Raw genomic sequence first — 26,549 nt, forward strand, 5'->3', positions numbered from 1 at the left:
ATGCAATATTCTTTTGGAGGTAAAATAAAGGTTGTAACAGATTTCTCCAACTATATAATTTTCTTACTATTTCAATTCAAACGTATTTTAAGGAAGTTCTCTGAAGAGTTACAATTTAGTTCAAGCTGTAAGAGCAAATTCTGCCACATTTTCCCCCACACCCTGATGGGGTAAAATATTATTTCTAGCGTACATGAATACTTAGAAATATGAGATTATTTGTCTGAACATTGTGCTCACACACAGCATCTAAACCAGTGAAGTCAATGGGAAAGCTCTTGTGGAAAAGGCAGGAAAATGATGCAGTGCTTAAATATTTAGACACAAAACTGTACTCAGAACAAAAGTGCTTGTAAATGGTAGAGTTGTTTCCTTATCATTTGCTCAAAAAACCTCATCTGTTAAGCAATTTAAGAACATCCTGTTTGCCTGATGTTCAAATCTCTGGAAGTTTTGGATTAAATGGGAGTTTTGTAAGAAACTTCTAATTTCTCTTGGTTAGCTCTGCCTGTGTCTGCACTCTCAGCCAGCTGTGCTGCTGGAGCTAACAATCCCAATACCATTCTTGGGTCTCCTCTCCTTCAATCCTCCTTGAATAGTGAAAAGCACTGGGCTGCAGGATCACTCTCACATTGCAACAATGCCAGTGAAGTATCAGAAGTTTCTTGAAGGGGTCCAAAATGGCAAAATCTTCTTGTGAGAGTTGTTCTTTCATTGCCAAACACGTTTCTGTCACATGAAAAAAATCAAGTAACTTAAGGTCATGTAACAGCAGTGTGCTGCACTCATTAAAGGCACAAACCAGCCAGGACTCTAAAAAATGTTGAATATGTCTAAAGCAGCCAACTTCATTTTTTTGTCTTTTGAAATCTGCAGATGTGAGTGGAGTTTGCTTTGGCAGCAATTCTTTGCAGCTGACTGGGAAGCTTGTGGATAAAGTTGTTACTGTGAGGTGGGTGAAGAAAAGCAGTGAAATGAATAACTCTGGATGCACGTTGTTGTGTATGAAAAATGCAACATGCAGACTAGGGGAGTGTGGGCATGGGGTACCTTTCCTTCCAAGAGGGGCACTGAAGGCTTTGAACCCAGACCCACAAACCATAGAAATCACAGAGTAGCTCAAATTGGAAGAGATCTAGGAAGGATTATCAAGTCCAACTCCCAGCTCCTCACAGGACTACCTAAAACTAAGTGATATGACTGAAAGTGTTGTCCAAACTCACCCTTTGGCCAAAATTTCACCTGCCACCACTTCCTGGTCATGCTCTGGATGTAAAACTTGTCCTTGTGTTCTACAACACTTGAAGGCAGCCCTTGGCAAACCTCTTCTAAATCTTCACAAGGCCACATTTGTGGAATACACTTGCTACTAGGATTTGGGTAATATTTCGAGTAAAAAGCCATTCTGTCTTTCAGTTAATAATGAGTCTGATGTACGTTCACCCCCAGCAGCACAGCACCTTGGGGTCACATGTATCTGGGTGGATGGTAAGAACCCAGTTACCCATAAATGTGTTATCTTCTGCTTCTGGGAGCTCTTTTGATTTGATTTGTTTTGACCCAGGTCTCTCTTTCAGGGAGGAGGACATCCTCATTTCCATGCTGAGGCTGCTGGAGTACGAGCGAGCCACGGTTGATGCAGAAGGGGCCATTGGGCTTGCAGCACTGGTGGCAGGGAAGCTGCCTGAGTTGAAGGGTAAAAGGTACAGCAGCTACTGCAAACAGGGAACTGTGGCAGAAACATGGGACTGAGCACCCTGGTCCTAGAAAACAGTGACCATGTCCTTGTTCTGTGGGTGACCAGGCAGTTCCTGCCCCTGAACTGGCAAGGGGGTTCATTGGTGGCCGAAACTTCAGCCTGACTGGACTGGCCACAGGTGGTAAGATTGTGCTGAACCAGACAGATGCCAGCATGGAGACCTGACACATCTTGTCCCTTTCCTTGACGCCTTGATTCTCAGATATCTGGGGAAAGGCAGTTACAGCTCTACAAGACATCGTCACACCTGCCAGGACAGTGTCCTGCCCTTGTCAGCCTGTTGTCTCCTTTTGTTCCACTTGTGGAATCCAGCCCTGTCTGTGGTGGGACAGAGCTGGGCTGCCTGCTGCAGTGACCCATGGCACCTGCCTCCCCTCCTGAGAGCTGTGCACACACTCAGAGGGATTATCCTTGTGCCTGGTGTTCAGCGTGTGGCCCAGTGCTGCCTGGCCTCTCAGCCTGAGGACTCAGCACTTAAGTGGATTGGGCCTTGGCTCAGGTCATAGTCCAGAATGTATTTAAACATACATGCCCTCAAGACAAAATAAGATTTCTAGTGCAGAGGATTGCACACTAAAATACTGCTGAGACAATTCTTCAGAAGAGGCTGGCAGTGCACACAGAGCAGCAACACATTTCAGTACAGCTACAATAAAAGGGAAAATGCAAAGAGGGTAGGTTTGACTCTGCAGAGAGATTTTCATAGACTAATCCTGTGGCTCTTCACTTGCACTTCAAACATTTCTGCACTCATTTTTCAGCGTTGTGATGAATTTAATCAATGGTTACAGAAAACCTTGAACATACATTTTGTCTGATCAGTAAGAGCCTGAAACTTAGAACTTCCAGGTGAGAATTATGTCAAATTCTTAAAACTTGCAACTTAGACCTACAGTTCACCAGCTAATTATCGCTAATAAAACTCAAATCTCCAGGAAATGTGAAATGAAAACAACATTTCAGACCAACTAATGCAGCCAAATTATAGGCCTCCCCTACCTGCTCACAATGGATACTGAGGCAGGAGCCCTCTAATCTGTAATATTTATTGAGGGGAGGTTCTAGCAGACCTTAGGCTGATTTTGGCACAGTCTTTATGATTTATAGTTCCTTTACACAGGCAAGTGCTAATCAAAACTCTGGTTTTTCTGTCTGTTTTCAGAGTGGCAGTTGTTATATGCAGTGGAAACCTGGAATTACATTTGCTGCAGCAGTGCATAGCTCGTGCCCTGACCCTGGATAACAGAGTGTGCAGATTTTCCCTTGTGATTTCTGACTGCCCAGGAGACATGTCAAAGATACTGGAGCTTTTGGCTCGGGAGGAAGCAAGGTAAATCAGACTAATAGTTGGGAAATATAATCACAGATTAGCACAAAGATTATTAAAGATTGGGAAGCGTTTCCAAACATCTTTGAAGCCAAGTCTGTAAGTAATTAATTAGTCAAAGGTTTTTTCCTTGTTATATTGCAGAGAAGTTTTTATTTCCTTGATTTTTGTTCCAGTCTGAAAACACCTTTGTGCCATAGAATTGCGTCTAATTCAGAAAGAAGGAAATATGTTTACTCTCCAAACACTTTCAGGAACTGTTTTGCAATGACAGGGGACTGTTGTGATCTCTAATTTGTCCCTTATTTGATCTAGAGTTTTGGATATCAAACAAGAACGCACATTTGTGACATCCGAGCTTTTCACTGTTGAGGTAAGATGAGATGCAATTTCAGTTTCTCTAATAGTACTGGCCTCCCCTGGTTTATTCTGTTTCCCTGTCTCTTTATGCCTATGTTGAAAAAGTCCAGCAGAGTGTCAGAGATTATTTCCTCTGTGTTGCACAGCTTCTTGCCAAACACTTAGCAGGCTTATAAATAACACAGGACCAGTTTTACTTGCTGTTGCAACACTGTGGTGAGGTACTCCAGGTGTTGCATGGCACTGTTGCTGGTATGAACCCTCCTGACACATGTGGCAGGTGCTGGAGGAGGTGAGCAAGCTGCAGCATCCATCCAGAACTTGAAGAGCCAGCTGTGTAGGCTGGCTGTAATTGTCTGACATGTTTGCCTTAAAGCAATGCAGAGAACACCCTTACTCTTAAGGAATTCTCCTTGTAAACTAGGCACTCAGTTTTGTTTCTTAGCCACCCAGAGCACAGAGGAAAGCCATTATTCCTTTGTTGAGTATTGGATGCAGAAAGAGTGAAGAGGTGCTACCAGCTAATGGTGTCTCTTAAAAGGACCATTTTTCTCATGATGCATCTCTTATTTCAACTGGTTTGGCAAAGGTGTGGTCCTACTGATTTCATGCTATTGCTGTCCAGGTCCAACCTGACTTAGTTTGTGAAACCCCAGGTGGAAGTCAAATTAGAGATCTTTGCTAATCAGAAAAGTTACTGGGTAAGCAATCTCGTTGATTTTTGCCTTTAAATTTAATTTCCCGCCTGGATGCAAAAGCCTCCTCAATATTTTCACTTGCAGATATAAAGAAGAGGCAGATTAAAGATCACTATGGTACATGATATCATCAATACTCTCAAGCACTTAACCCACATTGTTCTGCAGTGTGCCATAATGATAGGCCAGCTTTGGCTGATTTGGAGATAATGTGACACTCACTGCACGAGGTGCAGGAGGTGGATAAACCCCTCTGAGTGACCAACTTAGCTCTGGAAATGCTTTTCACTGAAGGTTAGATTCAATAAAGCCTGTAACTCTTATAAAGTTTTCAATGCCATTTTTATGGAGTGAGACTTGTAGTTTTTACTAATGCTATTAGGCAAATCAAATGAAATCTACTGTCTTAGGTGTTTCTTTTTTTTGTTTGGTTTGGTTTGGTTTGGTTTTTTAGTTTTTAGTAAATACAGGCCCTGAATGAAAACAGTGCTATATAGTATTCTCTGCACTTTAAACAGTGTAATTTCACTTCAAGAATCTGACAGTGTTGTACAAAAAGGGTGAAGGGAGGAATTTGCATCCCTGAATAATTTAATTGGATATTGGATTTGCATGATGGCTTTCAACCAGTCTGGGAGAGGCTATTGCATAATTAGATGTGAAGTACAAAGTAGTGGCCCAGACATACAGACCTCTGCAGGCAGCTCTATCTGGTGATATCTAGAGAACTGTGAAGCTTTCTTTGAAAATTAAAACATGTGTAGTCAAAAAGGGTTTATAGGAAAGCATCAAAATGAATTTGCTCTATCCAGGTACAAGGAAAAAATACTTATTTTCAGAGTAAAGCTAATATCTATGAAGAGTATTTTGGTTTTTTCTTTGTTTTTTCTAAGAGCCAAAGACCAGTGTCATCAAAACATTTTAATCATTTGTAATATAAATTACCGCACATAAAATAAGGTATGAATTTAGACCTGGATCAAGAACCAAAATTACCACCTTGTGCTGTACTGGCAGTAATGACAAGAAAGGCATTGCAGCTATGCCCATTTCATTCTGACTTTAATGTGTGCTTGTGACTGTGGATGTAGATTAGGTGTTTGACAGGACAGAGCAGAGAGCATAGATGCTGATTTGAAACACTAAATCTGTCCTGTCAAGATTATTGCCTCAGTATTTAATCATCCTTTTAGATGTACCCTTTTATTTCTAACAGAGAGAAACTTGGCTTCTAGTCACTTATCAGGCTGACAGAGCTGCTTTGGTTGGGTTTTTTTCATTCTAGTGAAATGCCTTTCTGGGTTAGTGCTTGTTCATCTAGTGCACACTTGGAACACTCTGTGGGAAGATCCTTGTTGATAGTCTAGTTTCATGAAAAAGTAAGGACTTTCTAAAATGAAATTTTGTGTTCAATCTTCACTTCTGGAAAAAAAAACTTTTGGAACATTTTAGTGGCAAAAATAAGATTTTTTTTTCTTTACTAAAGAATAAGGAAGAAATATGGGAATATGTCTATATTAGAGTAAGAAGTGCCTTGTGCAGAGGGATCAGCTGCTTGTGTTTCATAGAATATTATGGGAGTTTCTTTAGGATTCTGCCTGCTCATACCTCCAGTTTAGATTCTCTTCCCTTGTGACTCATTCTGGATTTCTTTCTTGCAGAGGAATACACCCTTATTCAGTCTTACCTGACTGGTTAGGAAACTACTTCCAAAGTCCCTGTATTGAAATAGATAACTCTTAGCAAATCAGACAAATAACCAGTCTGGGAAGCTTCACATTTTACACCTGTTGAAGGAGGTTAGATGACAGGGAATATCTCGGCAGAAAAAAGATCTGAGCTAATGAAATAATCATCTGATATCACCAGTTAAGTGGATACAGATATCTAAAGGACTACCCAATTCATGGGAGGAAGCTACACCTTGCTTCTGTGAACTTTCTCTGTTCTCCATCAGTAATATTCCTCAGATTCAATTGGGACAATTTATCATTTAAATTGCTTCCATATGTAAACCTCTTTAAAACCATTTAAGTCCCTTTAATTTCATAATACTATTGGCTCATAGAGAAGTCAATGAACAAAAATCAATAAGCAACTTAATAAGGTAAGGACATTCTTTGCCATGAAGTAGTTCAGCAGCTTGCCTGCTTCATGAGTGTATAATTTTTGGACTCGGGCAACCTAGTTGAAAAAAATTTCCTTGAGCTCATCCATTTTCTAGAAAAGTCTTCTCACCACTGAAACTCCAGCATGGTCAAACTGGCAGGTCCAGGAGGGTTCTGTAAGGTTGTGAATTGCCCCAGCAGCTTTTCAGTGGGTGGCAGTGCTCCCTCTGAGCTCACTCCTGTCTGGCATTATGGGCTGTCTGGTCTGTTCACTTCAGGCCTCTTGGGAGCTTCACTGTGCTGTGGTTTTGGAGAACTTGGAAGAGACTGCCTGTGAAAAGAACATCCACCACACTACTTCTCCCTCTTGTCTGTGCATAAAAATGCTAAATCATAGATCAAATATTTCCTTTTCTTTTCAGTAATATTGCACATTCTCCCAGTGGTGCTGAAATTCCTGGCTTTGTGTGGCATAGTGCCTGTTTTTCTCAAGCAGTTCATTCACCTCAGGCCAGAACTCAATAAATTATTTTAGTCTGCTCTGGTCAATTTGAATAAATTATTTTGGGCCAGCTTGCATTCTGTAAAGGATGGAAGGGAATATTTTGGATTAGAGTCCCCAGTTGCCAACATATTGCCTGTCACTGCCCTGTGAAGCAGATACACTGGAGCAGGCAGCTGTGCAGCTCACATGTGCAGAAAGGTGCTATCATTCCCAAAGCATTCCCTGCATGACCCTGGGCAAGGCTCTGCTTCCATGTTCCATCCCCAGCTGCAGAGTGGAGACACTGGGAGTGGGAAGCTCAACACTCCATTTCTTCTGAGGCTCCCCAGAAGAATTTGGTGCTGTTCTTTAAGGCATTCTCCAGCAGACTGCGGCACAGGGCAGCCTGTGAGAAGGAGAGGCTGCCCCGGGAGGGTCTGAGTGTTCCTGTGGGTTCTTACCTGCCTTACGTAATGGCTTCAGCTTGTTCCTGCTCGTGCTCACCCACCTGAGTGCCCCAAGTGCCAAAAGATAAGGGCTCAGCTTGCACAACCAGCTGACAGCTGCTGCTCTCTTTCTCAAGCATTCCAGTGCTCTGACCACGGGGACAATCTGGCAGCTGATCCCAAACCATCAGCTGAGCTGCTGTTACCAAATAATCTGTAATGTGACGTAATCTACACTGGGTGTTTACCAAATAATTCACAAACTTGCCCAGCTGTTGATTATTTTAAAAGAAACCCCTTTTTCTAAATACAGAACAGAAACCAGTATATATAAAAATCAAGTTTTCCTTCTTAACTTGACTTTCATGCAAGCAAACCTCTAATGTTGCTAAATGTGGTGTATCATAAATACTGAGTTATGCAAAAAGACTTAGATGCCTGAATACTAAGACTTAGATCATGAATACTAAGTTATTCATACTTAAGATGAATAATATGATTTCTAGAATTAAAGAAGCAGAATAGAAAGGTTCAATGGATGATTCAAAGACATAAAGGACTGCACTGGTTATTTAGGATTAGCTGTGCATGGAGCCTGGAAAAGCACAAAAGACTGAAATCTCTTGATTCAGCAGTACTACTCACATTTCCTCTGCTCTCTAACATTGTCTTAGCATGTCCACCCACTGTTTTTATTTGCACACACAGCCTACAGATAGTAGACATAAGGGAGCTGATAGGTATGCCAAATTAATTTTTAAAATCTAGGAAAATATGATCTAAAAGGTGAAGTGTCCCCACTGAGATCTTGCAGTTAAAAGATAGTAGAGGTGTCCACCCTATTCAGCACAGAATTTTGCATATTTCTTCCTTTTGTGAAGTTATGAAATTTCCTGTCTTTGAAGTCAGTGTAATTCCAAAGAGTGTTTGGATTTATGCATCTGGATTTTGGTGTTGCATGGCAATAACTTCTTATAATTTTTTTCCTTTAATTCTTTTTCAGCTTTTGTCCTGCTTCCTCAATAATTTCCAGTCATAAAATAAACCCCACAAGCCATCAGTATTCAGTGAAATCTCTTCTGTCTTAAATTTAACTTGTAGGCCTGCTCTGAAAAAAACTTACAGGCTGACTTAACCCTTTGGCTGAAATATATCTTTAGATTACCTGTCACAGGGAATGGAACCTAAATGCAGTAAAAGGTCTATCTGTCTGGTTATTTTAATGGTCTTACTGGACCAGACAATTATTTAATTAATTAATCCAGCAAAGATATGATATGTAGGAGAGAAATTTGTAAAATGCACTCTGTTGGTGGTTTTGTGGGGTTTTTGATACAGAGAAAAGCAAGGTGTGCTGTGCACAGCTGGCCCTGCAGCCAATAAGAGCTCTGCAGGTTCCAAAATCCCATGTATAGTTCTGAGGCTTATCAGTATGAAATAAGTTTAAGGTAAATTTTTCTCTAGTTGTCATAAGTTACTTTTCTGGTGTACAAGAAATATCAGGCAATAGGATTTGTCATTTATTCTTAAATGAGACCATTTTGGGGCACTTACTCTTAGGTCATCAATAGCTATGCAACCTCCTATAGGTATTGGGGTGCTTCTGCTTCCCACACAAAATATAACCCCATAAACTCCCTGTGAATGTGAGGATTGCTCTTTACTCATGTAAATTATGTGTCCCAGGCAAAGCAAGCAAGAGAGAAAGTTTGTGAAAGTATAACTGCAGTGTAAATTGGCTTAATCTAAGCAAGAAAGTAAATTCCTGCCTTCCGTGCTGCTGAGATCTGGAGCTGCCCCGAGGTGTTGTGTGATTCTCTCTTCACTCCTGCTGGGGCCAAATGTTCTCTGTTCCTTTCTTTGACAACTGTGAAAAATCAGGTGAATTTCTGGGGTTGTTTTTCATCACTGCTGTTGCTGTTAGTACTTTTATGACACACAGCAGCTCAGTGTCTCCCTTATCAGCTGCTGCTTGTGGTGCATGCTTAGAACAGAATGACAGTGTTTATCCAGCCTGCTCACAAGCTCTCTGTGAGCAAAGAGCTCTCTCTCTGGCTCCAGTCTACTGAGGTCTGCCTGGTTTCCATCATGAGCAGAAAGGAAAGGGCAGAGAGGATAATTAGCCATAAATCAAAATGCTTCCCCATGCTTGCTCCCAGGGCAGAGCCACAGCTTGCACCGAGACATTCAAGGCTGAATCTCTCACATGCAGACTGGTTCCAGGAGCAGCAATTGATTTGCTCAGGACAAAACAGGCATGATTACTCTGGAAGAGGAAGAATCTTACTTTTTTAATTACAGACTCCATGTGAGATGTGTCTGTCCCCTTGAAGATATGATTGCAAAGCTTTGGAGATTTTACATGAAGCAGGGAATGGATAATGGGTGTTGGGTACATCGGTGTTCTCAGATACTTTTCCCAGTCATTGTGTTCTCTCCCCTTTCCTCATTATTTCTTGTCCTCTATGACTGTCCTTCTCTTGAGATTAAATCCCACTTTTTTTGAAGAAGAAAACATTAGCATCTAATTTGCATTCCAAAGAGCCAAACAAATAGAACTATGTGCAGCACAAGAGGTGAAGAATTACAAGACCAGATCAGAATTGTGGCTTATTTCATGGTGGGTATTTGAGAAACTGAAGCCAGTTTTCTAATTAAGTGAGCTATGGCTATTTAGATTAACTTGGAGTGTTAGTGTTTTGTATTTTCATTCAGCACTTTTGCTAAAGGTTTATTGTTATTTTAAGACAGTTCCAGAAAACATGAATTCTAAGTTCTTATTTAGAAATGTCCTTGTAAACAAATTAGAGTATTTTTTGTTTTCTAAAAGGGATGCAGCTCTGATAGGAACATTTTGACAGGGCATGTCTGGGGCAGCCCACCACCAGGTTTTCATGGCTCCTTGTTTCTCTGCTCTCTGTAGATTTGCTGCTACACTGAACTCTCTGTAGCTGCACTGTGACTCATCTTGGGTCCTTTCCTTGCTAGATTTCCATGTTTCTGTTTTCCCATGTGGCACTTTCAACACCAGTGATAATTGCAGCAGGACTATCAGTAATGGAAGTTAGGAGCCTCAAATTGTGAAGTATGATTTTCCTTCTGTGTCTTTAATTTGGTGCCTCATCTTTGCTAGTGCCCAGGCTTTCAAGTGATGGGAGCAGAGATGTGAGTATGCAAAAAAGAGAGATAATTAAAAAATTTTAAAAATGCCATTCAAATTATTATCTTTAGTGTCTACATGACAGGATTTCAACAGTACCTTTGGAGGAAAGTGAAGAAATAAAAAAAAACTATCAAGATTAGTTTTGCCCAAGTTGTTTTATTTAGCAGTGGAACAACCAGAAAAGAAAACTAGAAGTGATGCAATAAGCAAACAAAAAACAGAATTAAGCAAGAAGGTGTGTGAGAAGTGAAACCAGCCAAAATATTGCAGAGATTATAGAGAACTGGGGGATAACTCCATGACAGACAAGAGAAAGAGAATGCAAAAAGCTTGAAGGATGGAAATACTGGAACAAACACTTGCCAGGAATACAGAAATGTGATGAGGTAAGAGTCATAGGTGCATGAGGTGGCAGCAATGCCACGCACAGGGAAAGGAAAAGAGAGGCTGCTAACAGATGTCTTCAGGGAGGCCAAGAGCAGAGAGGTACCTTGCCCAAGAGCCAGCAGAGGATCAGCTGTCTTATTTAAACTTTGAAGGCTATAAAGTAGGGTTTTGGAAGGTTTTATGGTCATGCAGATGGGCCGGAAGAGCCCCAGATGTCTGCAATGTCAGTTCTCTTACCTGCATAGAGAGCGGATGTGAGGGACAGAGTTTTATTTTGAACTGGTTGTTTTTATGAGTGCATTTTAGGTTTAAGTTGGAAATGGCTTTGTCTGAGATTGCTGCCATGCCATCAGGAATGGTCCTAATTCTTTTTCCAGGTGATCTGCACTGTGGAGACCAGAGACAAGATCCACACAGCCCAGCTGAGGAATGCACTCCTGGAACGCTACCCCACAGCTGCCTGGACGGAGCGGTGACGGGCACAGCGCGGCTGGGGCACCAGGGCCTCTGCCAAGGACTCTGCAGAGCCCCAGCCTGGAGGCTGTCACAACAAATATCATCTTTCAAAGCCGAACAGTTAGCAAATAGCATCAGGATATTGATTTCCTGCTCAAAATGTAGTAAATGTCTTTGGGAAAAAAAAAGTTCAACTCAAAACTTTAGTTTAGCTAAGGGAAGCTCTTAGTGTCTGCTGGTGTTGGAATTCCTCATTTCATTATCAGCTGGCTGCCTGGATTTTAGCTAGTGTGTAGAACCCAATGATATTCCATAAACAAGGAGAAGGCATTTCTCTTTACATCTGGATATAGACCTCACAAAGGTCTTCTGATTTTGATACCCGTTGTTGAAGTAATGCAGCTCCTTCTGCTGGACTTAGCCACATTACAAGTGCAGAAATTTTCTGTTTCCAAGCCAGAAGCAGTTTTCTGTTTGCTAAATCTGCTTCAGGAGATGTGTTGGATTGAACATGAATATGTTCTGATCTTTGCTACCATGTGAGGAAAAATTCTGCTAATAGAAGGTAATTTAAATGCAGACAGAAAAACCCTTGGAAGATAAAAGCCAATATAATATTAATTTTTTCCCAAGGGAAAATGATCCTATTTGCAAAATAAAATTCCAAAATATTTTGCAGAAATTGAAAAAAAGTATAGAGTATTATTAGAGCTCATAAACAGAAAACAAATGTATTTCTTCCCTCTGCTTTTGGAGACTCAGTATAAAAAGGAGTCTCACTACCAATGTAAATTTTGTAAATAGCATTCCACTGATTATCTTAGTCTGTCTAAAACAGGCTCTATCCATCTCACCTGACAGATTGAGTGCACTGTTAATAGTGACATATATTTAAAGACCACATGTTAATAGCCAAAGGCAGTGCTGGGAGAAGAGGAAGCCTAAGTCTTAGGCACATGGCTAATGCAATTAACAAAGAACACATTGACCTAAATACCATTTTTATCACTACAGGCAGAGACCAACTAATAATATAACAGAGTGGGATGGCAAGAAATGTAAGAGGAGTTCAGGCCCTCTTCTGAATGTGCACACAACACAGTTGTGCCTTTCATTTGGGCAGAATTTAACTTCAGCTCTGGAAGACCTTACAGCTCCTTCCAGTACCTAAAGAGGGCCCCCAGGAAAGCTGCATGGGACAAGGGGCAAAGGCTTTAAAGAGGGCAGATTTATATTAGGAATAAAGAAGAAATGCTGTACTGTGAGGGTGGTGAGACTCTGGCGCAGGTTGCCCAGAAAAGTTATGGATGCCCATCCCTGGAATTATTCAAGGCCATGTTGGCTGGGGCTTTGAGGTATCTGGTCCAGTGAGCAGAAGTCCATGACAGGGAGGTTGGAATTAAATGGTCTTTGAGGTCCCTTCCAACCCAAACCATTCTGTGGTTCCGTGATCCATCTCCCCCTGTAGCTTGTGCAGGCAAGAAGGGATGAGAAGGGCAGCATTGTGGCTGTCTCTGCAGTAGAATTTTTCTGAGAAATAATCTATTTTCTCCTTCTTGTTGTAGTTCACAGAGGAGCAGGAGTACAGAGTCTGACAAATGGTGGACAAAAAATAGAAGTTTACAGGTTTGGTCTGGTTTTGGAAGGACCATATTGGTTTGCACATGGAACTAAAAATTATTGATGCCCCAATGGTTTGTTTTGCTCCCTTCTTGCCATCCAGAATGATGGGTATAGGCCTTGGTTCTATAAATCACAGCTATGTCCTATCAGACACAACTCTCTCCACTGTCAGGAGAGTTTAAAAATCTCTATGGAAATAGATTACAGAGTCCATATTACATATTTGCTACTTCCATTGGAATGAGAAATGAACCACATCATCAAAGAGCAGATTTGGGGATGAAAACCCACTATTGGTGAGGTAAAGTACCCTCTTGTGTTTTCTGAAAATATTCTTAGGAAATTTTGAGGATGTTTCAGGTACCTACATGAGAAGAAAATGGAACTTTATAACCAAAGTTCTCAGTAGTGGCCAACATGTTCTGCTGTCTGGGTATTTGGATTAAAAATTTTGGATTACCCGGTACTTTATTGTTTTAGAAGCTCAGAGCATTAACAACTTTTCCTAACCAGTGGGACTGCAGTTAGCAAGTCTTCACAAACCTGGGGCAAGTAGATGTAGCAGATAGAGCAACCAAAAATGCACTTGAAATCACTATAAGATTTTGGAAATGTGTTTGGGGTGGGGGGAAGGAAGGTGATGTCCAGAAGGTTCTTAAAATGTTGAACATTATATTTGCTGTTTGGTTTTATTTTTATTGTTTTAAGTATAAACATAGTTTAAAGTGTAAATCACTCTTCAGTAATAAACACTTTATATGTGAATATAATAATACCAGAGGTATTTTACATTCTATATTGCCTTCATTGAAGTCTCATTGGCTTAAAAGACAAAATTAAGATCTTCCAAGGGGGGGAAAAAAAAACCTCAAAATGAGACATTTAAATGAATGTATGCTTGGAAAGAATAATTAAATACCTGTGCTGCTAACCTTTTCCTTTTTGAATTATGAAATATAATAAGATCTATGGCATTTCAAATATTTAATAATGCGGTTTTGAATGTTTTATTTAAAGAAGTATTTTTATATAGAGTGTTCTTATATACCTTGAAAAATAACTTTAATGATTATTTAAAATTTCACTAATGCTTAAATGAGCAAAATATAAATCTAAGCATTGTATTTATTTGAAAAACAATTAAAATTCTGCTACGCCACCTCAGCAATGAAAGATTTGTCATTCTCTCATGTCACAGTGATAGCAGCCTCACTTTAAAAAATCAGAGTTAATATTTTTCTTTTATCTGTCATAGACATTGGCTCAAAACCCACATCGTTCATGTGAGGGGGGAGCTCTGAGCTGGCAGGGAGGAGAGAGCAGCTGGGCAGGATGGCTGCTCTGGCCCTGGGTGGGAGTCAGCATGGACTGCCCTCATTCCAGCCCAGACCCTGCTCATTCCAGCACAGACCCTGCTCATTCCAGCCCGGACCCTGCTCATTCCAGCCCGGACTGCCCTCATTCCAGCACAGACCCTGCTCATTCCAGCATGGACCCTGCTCATTCCAGCCCAAACCCTGTTCATTCCAGCCCGGACCCTGCTCATTCCAGCCCGGACTGCCCTCATTCCAGCACAGACCCTGCTCATTCCAGCATGGACCCTGCTCATTCCAGCACAGACCCTGCTCATTCCAGCATGGACCCTGCTCATTCCAGCCCAAACCCTGCTCATTCCAGCATGGACCCTGCTCATTCCAGCATGGACTGCCCTCATTCCAGCACAGACCCTGCTCATTCCAGCCCAAACCCTGTTCATTCCAGCACAGACCCTGCTCATTCCAGCCCGGACCCTGCTCATTCCAGCACAGACCCTGCTCATTCTAGCACGGACCCTGCTCATTCCAGCCCAAACCCTGTTCATTCCAGCCCAAACCCTGTTCATTCCAGCCCAAACCCTGCTCATTCCAGCCCAAACCCTGCTCATTCTAGCACGGACCCTGCTCATTCCAGCCCAAACCCTGTTCGTTCCAGCCCAAACCCTGTTCATTCCAGCCCAAACCCTGCTCATTCCAGCATGGACCCTGCTCATTCCAGCACGGACCCTGCTCATTCCAGCATGGACCCTGCTCATTCCAGCCCAGACCCTGCTCATTCCAGCCCAAACCCTGTTCATTCCAGCCCAAACCCTGCTCATTCCAGCATGGACCCTGTTCATTCCAGCCCAAACCCTGCTCATTCCAGCATGGACCCTGCTCATTCCAGCCCAGACCCTGCTCAGTGGCACAGATGGAGCAGCTGTTCCCTGCCCTGGCTGTGCTCCTGGGCAGTGGGCAGGGTGTGGGTGCAGCGTGTCCTGGGCTGGGCTCAGGTGGGTCACTGAAGTCCATGGACCAGCTGAGTCAGCTCTCTGCGATTCTCACTGCAGTCATCACCAACTTTGGGGAACCTGTCCTTCACTTCCAGGGTGCCACTGGCTGAAATGCACAGTCCTGTCTCCAGAGGCACAAGATGCCCTGCCCCAGGTGTGTCACTGGAGCTGAGCCCCTTTGGGAGCTGTCCTAGGCACACGCTGCTTGTCAGGGGCACAGCACAACTGCTTCCCAGGACTGCTGCAAACAAGGTGCATCTGAAATTGAAACAAAATCTCTTCCCACACTAATTCCCTAATTTTTTCAGCCAGGTCCTGTTAGCTGGGGATTAACATCTAAATCTCTGCCAGTACATGTTTTTGCAGCACCAGGAGCAGTTTATCTTCCCATGCAGGTGGCATGTCCTCACAGGCAGCACCTTGCCTTCTGGCCTGCAGCTTTTGGGAGATTCACAAACTCCCCATCCTACAACACAGTAAGTGCGTTTGGCATGTTATTCTTTCACTTTTGCTAGACCCAAACACAGGCACGTGGATTATTGAATGGAAAAGTAAACTGCAACACTCTGGGGTTGGGCTGTAATTCCTGACAGTCATCTATTGGATGGCTTTGGTTCTCCTGTCACTTTGTCTGCAGTTTGTTTAACTGCAAGCATTCTGCCATGTATAGGGTGTTAAAGTTTTTAGAGTTTTCTTCTATTACAAATCTTTGCTTTCATGTGCTCCCAAACTTTTGCTCCATCTCAGAGGAGGAGGAATCCTTCAGCACGTTGTGCCTTCCTGAGCTGATGAATTTCCCATTGTTCAAAAGCACTTATTTATTTTTTTAAAGCTGCAACAAAAACTGGTGCCAGTATTTGGAAAATATTCTAACCAAATACGAATGTTGTGAAGTATGTCAATAATAATCAACATCCCATACAGCCTGTCAGTCTAAAGGAACCAGGAGTCCTTAAGGTCAGAGCCAGGTCAGTCACATCTCAGTGCACCCACACAAGGGATACAGGGGGCTTGTCCTGTGCTGCTGATGTCTGACAGCTCCTCTAAATGCAGGCACTCTGATTTACTTGTGGTTTCCTTGCCTGGTGTGGGGGGTGCAGGGGCAGATTGCAACTGTGAAAAGCCCTATCCTTCACACTTCTGAAATTTTGGTAAGGACATGGTTTTCCTTTTGATAAGAGACCTAGAGTATCTTTAGAAAGACATTTTAAATTGTGTAATTGCTAAACTTAGTAAACTGGTCACCCTGTGTATTCCCACAAGGGGCACCTGAGTGGTTTTCCTTTGTGAAAATGGTCTCAAAGAATGCTGATACATGATATAATAATGTTCCTTACACCTCTTTTCTCCTCTCCCCTCCTCCTTCCCCTCATGCATGTGCTGCAGGTATGTTTGGAGTTGCAGGGGCTGTGTAAGGTCTGGCACAGTACGTGGATTGTGCTATATTATTACTGCTCTTCTGAAAAGCAGGAGGAAAGGAAATACTGAGGGATTTTGTTTCTTCTGCTTTCAACAACCTATGGTCATTTCTTGAGCTGTTCATGTAGATCTTGCACAGAGAGACTGTACCAGAATGCCCCCAGACATCAGACTGTGGGACCTGCCTGTAGGGCTCCAATTCCCTGCAGACTCCATGGCAGTGACCAAGGGGGCCATTCCCCCAGCTCCACCAGGCTCTGCTGCTCTGCAGGGGACCCAGCCCCAGAGCAAATTAAATGTCCCTAATTAACCAGCACTTGGTATTTCCAAAGTCTGCCTCAGTCAACTCCTGTTGTGTTTAGAATATGCTAGGTCAGCATGAAAAAGGGTCAAAGCAAGACAACATATTGAGATTCTGAGAAAAGTTTTTCGTCACTCCCTCACAAAAATGAGCTACAGCCCTGAAAGCTTTAGAAATAGTTTTTGAAAATGGGTGGGAGACCCCTCACTGCTTCTGTCCAGGCTCTGCAGTGTTTCTGAGCTGATGCTGCATGTCCTGATCTACCCAGCCAGATCTCCTCAACAGAGCTTGATTTGAGCAATGATTTGCCAAACATGCTGATCTGGATAACCTGACTGTAAGGAGTAAATGCCACTCGTTTCCATATATTACGATTTAAGGGTGAAATGGATCTGGGTGGTTTATTTGTTGTCTTATGCAACAAAACTGCCAAGCAATCACAGCATAAAAGTGCTCTTTTAAGTGAGGTGGTTCTGACTTGTATGAAATTATTCCTTTTGATCACCAATGCAGGCCAAATAAATACAGAATGGGGGTGGTTTTTAATATGTCTAGAAAAAACAGGCATGGTTGCTTTTTAAATTTTCTTGGCATGTACTTTACGTTGTTAATATAATGCATACCCAGTATTGCACTTAGCTTTCATAGCAAAGGTTGGTTTTTTCTTCTTTCCAATTTGAAATGGATGTCTAAAGTGTTTATTTTTTCAGTCCTGTGAGCAGCCAAATTGGCAGAAATATCCGTTCTGAAAAACCTTTATTAATCCTAGCTTTCCTGGTGATTTACCTTCTTATTTAGTGGTCTTTTCCAACAGTAAAAGCTCTTCTGTATGTTTCACTGGGGTTTCCTTTCAATGGGAAACAATATTTTGAAATATTTTGTTACAGTGAATTTGCAAGTATTTTCCTTTGGCAAGCAGGGTGGGTTGGGTGCTGATGAAGGTGATTTGACACCCAGCCTTTGGAAACAGAAGGTGCACTTGGGTTGTTCTGCCCTTCTGTTGTGGAAAGAACATTTTGATTGCAGTGGAGTTGCTCTAAGTGATTAGGAGTAATCCTTTATTACTAGAACTAGCCTGGAGAAATGCTTATGCCTGGTATAACCAGCAGCATTTCCAGGGAGCCTGACAAAGCCAGGAATGTGTCTTTATGAGCTGAGTGAGGTACCTACATGAGTGAGCATGTATTCATGCTCCTACTGGCTTTTAAAAATAATTTTGTCACATATTAAGGGTATGTTTATCTCACTGTGCTGTTAAGGGCACTATAAACACTTACTCAGAAATGATATCTCAATATTATTTTCAGTCTTGTCATGCTGTGGGTTTGCTCCTTTTCCTCATGGCCAGTCAGCATTACCTATCCCAGGTTCCTCAGGTTTGCAGTTGGAATTGCATTGTGAAGCCTCCAAAACTGCAGCAAACAGGCATCTGTGTTTACAGCTCTGACAGAGGCTGACAGCAAACACTGGTTGGTTTCTCTTTGGGCTTTTATTTTTGGGAGTATTTTGTGTTTTTTTTAACCAAATGTTAAAACTGAACTGCTGTGAAGCAAAGGCTGGGGAGAGAAAGTGTCTGAAGGTGGGTGAATACCTGGGAGTTGCATTTCTAGATGCTTTGGTAAGCAATGCCCAGCAACCTCCACAGAGAAAGCTGCTGAAAATTGTCATGCCAAACAAAAAATCCCAGAGAGGCTTCAAAAAATGGAGCTGATGCCAGTACCTGGCTAAAACTTGTTCTAACTTGGTAATTTTTTTCAACTAAGGCAGTAGATATTTTTTTCTACTGTAGCTTCCTTGGGCTGCACTGAGGAAGCTTTGCCACTGCCTGTCTAAAGGAAGTCTAATTAGGGGGAGTCTGACAGGATGTGGATAACTTCTCAGAGCTGTGATTTGCCTGTAGCCACTCCAGAGCCCAGTGGAAAGGGCTGAGAGTGAGCCTGAGCAGTGCCTGGAGTGCAGCCTGGCCTGGGAGGGGAAGGCTGTGTAGTATCAGTGATGGGAATTACTCTGGAAAGCTGATCCTGCATGTTCCAAGTGTGAACACTGATAGTGGTGTCAGGAAGGTGTCTATGTGTTTTGTATGAGCATTTTATTTCTAGGCTATTAAAAACAACTTCTTCACTTTTTTAAAACCTTTATTCCAGGGTCACAGACTAAGACAAAAGGTTACACAGTAAAACGTAGCTCAGGCTCTTGACATTCCTGTTGGATTTCTAGTCACTAAATGAGTTTTTACTTCTCTATAAAATATTTAAGTTAAACAGTTTGCTATTAGACAACAACAACACCACCCAAAAGACAAACAAACCACCATTTCAAACCCTTCAGTTCTCCATGCTTTTAGTACCCACTGAAAGCAAAAACTTTATGTATCTGTGGTTGAATAAGGCTTCCCGTATAGAAGTGTTACAGCCTGTAGGTACTGCACAAAGTTACTTGTTACCACCTTGTGGAGCTCTTAGAGGTTAAAGAACAACCTTTTCTTACCCCTTCTTCCACAACAGTATCATGGCAAGTGGCATGGTAAAACTTCTCCCCACACCAGAGTTAGTACTTTAAATAGTTATTCCTTTTAAAAGTGCTAAAACTACACAGGCTAAATTCTTGTTCAAATATTCAAAAGTAAAAGACAGTCTGATGGAAGACTCACTACACATACAGGCAATACTCTTGAGATGTGCTTATGATGGTCTCTCAACCTTAGGTTTTAAAGACCAGCATCTGGGAACCAGTGGTGTATGTTTATTCACTGTTTATTCATCTAATTTCATTGCCAAATATCAACTTTTCAGCTAGATTTTTGATTGATTTTTTTTTCCTTTAGGTAATAAATAACTTCTCAAAAAAGCTGCCCTCAAAGCTACTTTATACGATAATAACTCATAACTTAAAATCTTCACTACAAAGATGAGGTCATGCTGCATGAATTGTAAGGCACTTGTATTAAACCAAGTTAAAGTGCTTCATGTATCCAAGCTCACTGTCCCTCATCCTGAGCTGAGACCTGGTCTTTTCAATGTGCCTGCAGCAGTACAGTGGTCTGTCCTCTGTGGAACAAAGTAAGCAGACAAAACAAAGTGCAAAGAGCAGGCTTTAACAACAATGTCAGTCCCATAGAGAAAATACAGGTAAATTTAAATCCTATTACAAAACAGGTGCAAGCTGCCTTGTGGCTGTCAATAACCCTCCCTGTTGTAGAACAATGAAAAGGTGATTTATCAACCACTGCTACCAGCTGTCAGTGACAGAGTACACATGTCAAAATCTGCAGAGGAGCAACTTCTGGCTTCTTGCATAACAAATAGGATTAAAATTTGGCAGTGCTAAGACTGAAGAGTTGATTTTCTACTGAACTATCCACAGGGCCCTGTGAATTTTAATGGTGTTGCTTAGTAAGAGGAGAGCTGCTTGGGTAGAAGGGCACTGCATCATACAACAGGAATGTAATTTAGCTAATTATAGCACCTAGACATGTATGTGGGGGTCTTTTCAGAAAAATGAGATTAGGTATGCGAGAGGTGACCTCTTGCATTGTCTTCTAGTACTGCTTCTTGTCTGCAGGCTTGTAAGACACCAGGAGACCGAAGGAAGCGTATCCAAATAAAAGGGTCTGAACAAACCACTGAAACTGAACAGCTGGGTCAGTGATTCCTTTGGCTCTGTAACAAAACACAAAATGTGTCAAAAAACTTATGCTCCTGCAGGCTGTACTGGTACTTATAAAGTAAGGTAAGCTATCTCTACCCATCCTTGAGATTCAGACTGGATTAGAACATTTCAGTTCAGCACATTCGTTTCCATCTACTGAGACATTTTTTGTGCTAACTAAACACACCAGTTCTTGTGGGTTTAGGATTTTAAGTTATTTATTGAACAAAAGTTCTTTCAGACATTCTATACGTGCAATTTCCTCAATGATATATAAATTGCCATCTCCATCTGTCCTATTTGAAATTACTTATCCCAGAAGTTTGTGTACAAAGAAGCAAGAAACTGGGGTAGCTTAATATTGATCTTAATACACAAGTCTGAATATAATTTCTTGCTGACTGTGTTAGTCAAGGGAGACTATGCTGGCAGGGCAGAGACCTGACAGTAACTGTGTGATGGAGGATGGAAAAACACTGCTACCTGAGTTTGTGGCTAGACAAAGACAGGTAACAGGGCTGAAGGCACTTCACTTAATTTATGAAGAAGAGACCTTTCTATGTTAGTTAGTTTGAATATAACATACATGATCTTTTTTGTATGTTACAGAAAATGTCATTTTCTCCTCCATTGTTCTTGAGAAGTACTCCTACTGAAAGGAACAAGTATAAACACAACAGCAAACCCAAGGGGTTTCACATTTCCTGTAAACAATTCCATAGCTGTGGGTTTTTTGTTTATAACCTCAGCTGCAGTGTTTTCAAATTAGTGCAAAACCTGGAGAACAAGGGCTTAGGAAATTTACCTGTTACTACAAGACAAGCTTAATGAATAGACCATGTGCAGCAATACAGGCAAAGAGCCAATGACAGTACTACTGCTGATTAACAAATTTGTATCTGAGTCCTCACACTGTTCTTTGTGCCTCCTTTGTGATGATGCCAGGTAGTCACAACTTTTACATAAGTAAAAATAAATGGTGTTTGGTGCTCACAGAAGTACAACTGTTAGGTAATCTAAAGCAGCACTCCTGATGAGATGATGATGGGCAGCCCATCTCTGATTTTTTTTTTTTTGTGCATTTTAACACTGCTCTGTAAAACTTCATTAGTAAAATTAATTACAATACACTCATTTGGTATGTTCACTGGTAGTCAAGTTTCCTCATACTAGAAAGAATTGCCTTAGGCCCAGATACCCATTTATTTGCACACTCAGTCTTAAAACAGCAATCTGATAAACATGACGTTTTTACTAACTCTCAATCTGAAGGCAGAAATTCTTCATCCATATTCTACTATTTAAAAAAAAGACCAAAAAAAACCAAACAACTTATGCAGCGTTCCATGAAACAAAATCCTGTTGCTTCCAAGAGCTGTCACCTGAGAAGCCTGGGACAGACAGCAGTGAATGACCCAAATGGAGTGGGAACCCATCATGGCAAACAGACTGGCCTGACTCTGCAGAGCATGGGAACCCAATGATTATCTCCATTGTTCTGAACTACTGCAACCACAAGTGAACAGAAAGATGTGTTTGGACAGCACTCCTTTCCAGGTACGTGGTTATCCTAACCTAAGACTCAGATGGCTTTGCTTGTATGGTCTGACTGGTTCCAGGATTTTATCCCAGGGACCTGCAGATGCAAATAGATCTGAAAGAGTCCCCAAATGAAAGTGCCCAGCTGTGTTCCCACAATACAAGTGTGATTGTTTAAGTGTGTAATTAGCAGTATCGCAATCCTGATGGGATAAGATCTGATAAAATTCTAACACCTGAAGTTATCAGACTATTTCTACACTGTCCATTGTTCCCTCTGCCTCCTGAGCAGCAGTGTCACCCAGTGAACAGGGAGTTCAGAGGCTGCCACACAAGCTCTGGCAAACCCTGCTGCTGCCACTTGTGCAAGGTGCCAGCCCTTGGTTTTGCTGCCCTGCACAACAGCAACCACTGGGAGAGGTGGCAGCAACCAACTGTGGAGCACAGCAAGCTATCACTGCAGCTAGAATTTTACCAGCATCCTCTGGATTCACTGCTGCTGAGAGCCACCACAATCAGTCTGTAGCCTATGTTACTTGATTCAGAAACCCCTTACAGAGAACCTGTGTTGGAGTGAGAGGAGGGAACAACTTACTGGCATAACTTAATACCGTAGAGGGCTTCCACTATGTGAATCAACCAGGATATCCAGAACCTGGCGGAAAGAAAACACGGTTTATGTTGCTGAAAATCAGGGAGAAGACCGTTGGATCAAAGATGCATTATGCAGAGAATATAAATCTGGAAGCACTGAAGCAACAACCTATTTTAACCTAGAAAGGATGTTTTTCATCTTGAAAAAACCCCACAAGTGTACACTTAAAAGGAGCTGAAGCCCACTGAGAAAATGAGGGCAACTGTAACTTGTGCAATAAGCCTTAACCTGCTATTTGAAACATCCACTAGGCTTCCAAAATTTTCAGCAATCAGATTAAGCCAAAAAGCAAATGCTTAGTGAAAACAGTACAAGTTAATCTTAGTTAAGCATGCAAAATCTATCCTTTTACTTACTTAAAAATAAGTATTTTTAGTGGTCCTAAGGAGCTACTTAAGTTTTTACAGCTTTAGTTCTATGAAAACAACTGTGTGTATAGATGCAGAACATATAATGTGACTTGATAAGCCACACTTGGCCTACAAATTTTTATATAGATGCTTTTGTAGGAAAAAAAAATAATATATTCAGTTAGGATCAATTAAATACCTTGCTAAAGCAAAAGATGCTCTGAGAAAAGATGAAGGTTCTACATGATACATAAAATAAACAAGAAAGCCCTACTGATTTCTGTCTTTACAGGAAGCCAGTGAGCTCAAGCAAATATTTTCTGGCCCTTTTGTTAATTACAGTAGCAAAAACTTAGTTTTGTAACCCAGCAAAACAGCATTATGCAGTTTGTTCAGCAGGTTATTTCTCATGTAGATCAGGAGAAGTGAGGACCAGGGTAGAAAATGTTCTTTAACTGAAGCTGGATAAAAAAGATTCCAAAAGAAAGAACTGGACTGCCGAGTAACAACTAGAGAAGAAAAAGACTTGCAGTAGATGGTACAAGTATAACTTTGGACTAATAACTGTCACCAAAAGTAGTATCTTAACATTTTTCCCTTTCTTGTTAAACCATCAGTGATGCCAAATTCGAAGTTGAATTTTTAAACTATCAACCTGGTCTTAGCCTGTCTAGTCCTCTACATACTTATTACCCCACACCCTTAATTGTAATGAGCTTGAAAGGAGAGCTCTTTAAATCTAATTAACAACTGGGTTACAGGAAAGCTTGCTAATACACACTAAGTACAGGAGTCAGAGAGAGGCAAAATAATGATACAGTCAAATATAACTTACCCGTAGCATACCCATTTGTGGTGGTGTTCCACTAAATAATTGAGGAAGGTACCAAATAATCCCAAGTAACTATAAGGTATAGTTGAAGGCCAAAGTGTTACCCACTGGGAAAAAAAAAATAAAGTTATCTTACTTCAAGGTAGAAGTACTATCAATTAAACCTTCAATATAGCTTTATTTTTGAGCCCCATGAGTTCAGAGCTCATTTATTCATAGTGCTTAAGTTCTTCCACTCCATTAACCTTGTCCAAGGACCATATTCTTCCAGTAGCCTTTGAAAGATTCCAACTAGGAAACTTCTATGCCTTGACATACCAGATGCCAATGGGATAAGTTTAAGGTTGCTGTCTGGGGACCAAGAGTGCATGTGCACGTTAAGTGGTATTTAGGTTGTAAGCTCATTACCTATTAGACATGGAAGCTGCAAAACCTACATTGTCTTTGTCCTGAAGAAGTTAATCTGAGGCAAGTGACCTGAGGAGGCCAAACCATGAGTACACTGTTTAGGAGGAATAGCTATCTAAAACTAGGGGATCAGTCTTTCTTTTTCCATCCCCTAAAAAAGAAAATGTCAGATTTTTGTTTATTTTTAACAGGGCACAGAAGAAAGCTGAGCACGAATCCCAAGACCAGAGATGCAGAATTCCTTTCCCGGTTTCTCTCCTGTCACAGAGCTGTCCGCAGTGTTTAGCACTGTGCACGCCGATTTCCACAAGCCAGGAGGAGAGCAGGCAGTGAGGGATGAGCTGTGCACTTCAGAGGCCACTGGGGACATAAGGTAAGCACCAGGCCAAAGTTCACACTGCCTTATCTTGCTTTGGTATATCAACACTGCAGTTTCTCACTATATGTACATTCAGCTATGCCAAAGATGTGGTGAGGTGATGATTTTAAACAGGGAATCTGCTTAAAGCTCATTCTTATTTCTTTTGAAACAGCCCAACAATTGTTTTGTGAGTGGCTTGACGTGCCTTGACTATCATTTTTACAGTGGTGGTTCCCAAGTTTAGAAAATCTGCGCAAACAGAAAGAAAATCACAACATGTGAAAGTCAAGGGATGACTTTCATAAACTTGCCAGATACATCAAAAAGCCATTAATATCCCTGCTCCAGTAATCCAAACTAAGTTAGCTGAAGTCTGGTTTTGGAAATTAACACACCGTGGTGACCGAATGCGTGTGTTTTCCAACACCACCAGTTCGCACAGCCTGTGCCCAAAGTCCTCCCCTGTAAATGCCCCTTGGGGACTGACATGTCCCCCAGCTGTCCCGGAGCTGTGCTGCTGCTCGGTGCCGCAGCTCCCAGCGCTGGCAATGCTGCAGCCCCTTCCCGGGCACCTGCCCCGCACGCCCTCGCCGCTGCCGCCCGGGATGCTCGGACCGGGCCCGGGACGCGCCCGCAGCGCCACGGCCTTGCTTCCCTTTACAGACCAGCTGCTTTCTCCCTCCCTCTGGCCTTCCTGCATGGCTCTGTCCAGCCTCCTCCCGCCTGGCCCAAGCAGTACCTCCAGTTTCCTTTTTCTCCCCGTTTATTTTAGGGAGCGGCGTTTCCGCGGATACGGGGACGGTGCAGGGCACCTGTTCCACGCACCCCGCGGTTTCTGACCCATCTCCCTCCCTCCCCGCGCCGCTCCTTACGCCGAGGAGGATCATGCCGAAGATGATGGCGACCATCCAGATGAGCCGGGAGCGCTGGAAGTGGCAGCTGCCATCGCGGCCGCGCTCCGTCGCCGCCGCCATGCCGCCGGGCCGCGCTGTGAGCGGAGGCCGCGCCGCCGCCGCTAAGGCCGGGTTGGGGGAGGCGGGGCCGGGGCGGGCCCGGCGGGCGGAGGCGGAGTGCGGCCTCGCCCAGCGCCGGGCGGGCACTGCCCTCGGGCCCGGGCGGGGGGCGGCCCGGCACCGATGTGTGTGACCGAGTGTCAATACCCGGTGTGGCGCAGTGTCGCCTCCTGTGCTTGGCCTCTGCAGACCCAGGCTCAGGGCAGAGTGGCTGGGAAGTGGCCCAGCGGAGAAAGAGCAGGAGTGCTGCTCGGCTCTGGCTGAACAGGAGCCAGCAGCGTGCCCGCTGGGCCGGGAAGGCCAATGCCATCCTGGCCTGGATCAGCAAAGTGTGGCCAGCAGGACCAGGCAAGGGATCATCCCCCTGTACATGGCACCAGTGAGGTCACACCTCGAGTGCTGTGTCCACTTCAGGGCCCATCAGTTTGGGAAGGATTCTGAGCTGCTGGAATGTGTCCAGAGAAGGGCAGCAAGGCTGCTGAGGGGTCTAGAACACAAGCACTGTGAGGAGCAGCTGAGGGAGCTGGGGTTGTTTAGCCTGGGGAAACCTTATCACTCTGTACAACTGCCTGAAAGTAGGGTGTGCCGGGTGGGAATTGGTCCCTTGTCCCAGGCAGTCGGTGGCAGGACAAGAGGACATAGTCCAGAACCACACTAGGGCAGTTTGGGGTGATTAGACACCGAAACGGGCTGCCCAGGGAGGTGGTGTTTAAGAAAAGACCGTCCCTGGAGGTGTTTAAGAAAAGACTGAACATGGCACTCCGTTCTATGGTCTAGTTGAAAAAGTGGTGTTCGGTCACAGATTGGACTTGATGGTCTCAGAGGTCTTTTCCAACCTAATCGATTCTGCGATTCTGTACCGAACGCAGCGTGGAACAGCACAGAAGTTGCAGTGAGCTTTTCA

At 42.8% G+C, this 26,549-nt stretch overlaps 2 protein-coding genes across 3 annotated transcripts in view; one reads left to right on the forward strand and one right to left on the reverse strand.

The window, feature by feature from the left end:
* The window catches only part of LOC132076386 (L-threonine dehydratase catabolic TdcB-like), a 29,552-nt gene extending 17,919 nt beyond the window's left edge, over positions 1-11,633 (forward strand). For both annotated transcript variants that reach the window (XM_059477436.1, XM_059477435.1), the window contains exons 8-12: positions 877-952; positions 1,578-1,703; positions 2,922-3,089; positions 3,402-3,459; positions 11,110-11,633. In XM_059477436.1, the coding sequence (XP_059333419.1) occupies positions 877-952; positions 1,578-1,703; positions 2,922-3,089; positions 3,402-3,459; positions 11,110-11,208 (527 nt within the window). In that variant the 3' untranslated portion in view covers positions 11,209-11,633. The remainder of the gene's footprint in view (positions 1-876; positions 953-1,577; positions 1,704-2,921; positions 3,090-3,401; positions 3,460-11,109) is intronic.
* A 7,320-nt stretch (positions 11,634-18,953) lies between these two features.
* On the reverse strand, positions 18,954-25,640 carry TMEM254 (transmembrane protein 254). Its single transcript, XM_059477298.1, has 4 exons — positions 25,505-25,640; positions 23,867-23,970; positions 22,622-22,681; positions 18,954-20,498 (listed from the first exon to the last, which is right to left on the reverse strand). Exons 1-4 carry the CDS (start codon positions 25,604-25,606, stop codon positions 20,378-20,380), a joined length of 387 nt encoding a protein of 128 aa, XP_059333281.1. The 5' UTR covers positions 25,607-25,640; the 3' UTR covers positions 18,954-20,377.
* Between the last annotated feature and the right edge of the window lie 909 nt (positions 25,641-26,549).

This window comes from Ammospiza nelsoni, chromosome 8 (genome assembly GCF_027579445.1).
Source record: "Ammospiza nelsoni isolate bAmmNel1 chromosome 8, bAmmNel1.pri, whole genome shotgun sequence".
Lineage (NCBI taxonomy): Eukaryota > Metazoa > Chordata > Aves > Passeriformes > Passerellidae > Ammospiza > Ammospiza nelsoni.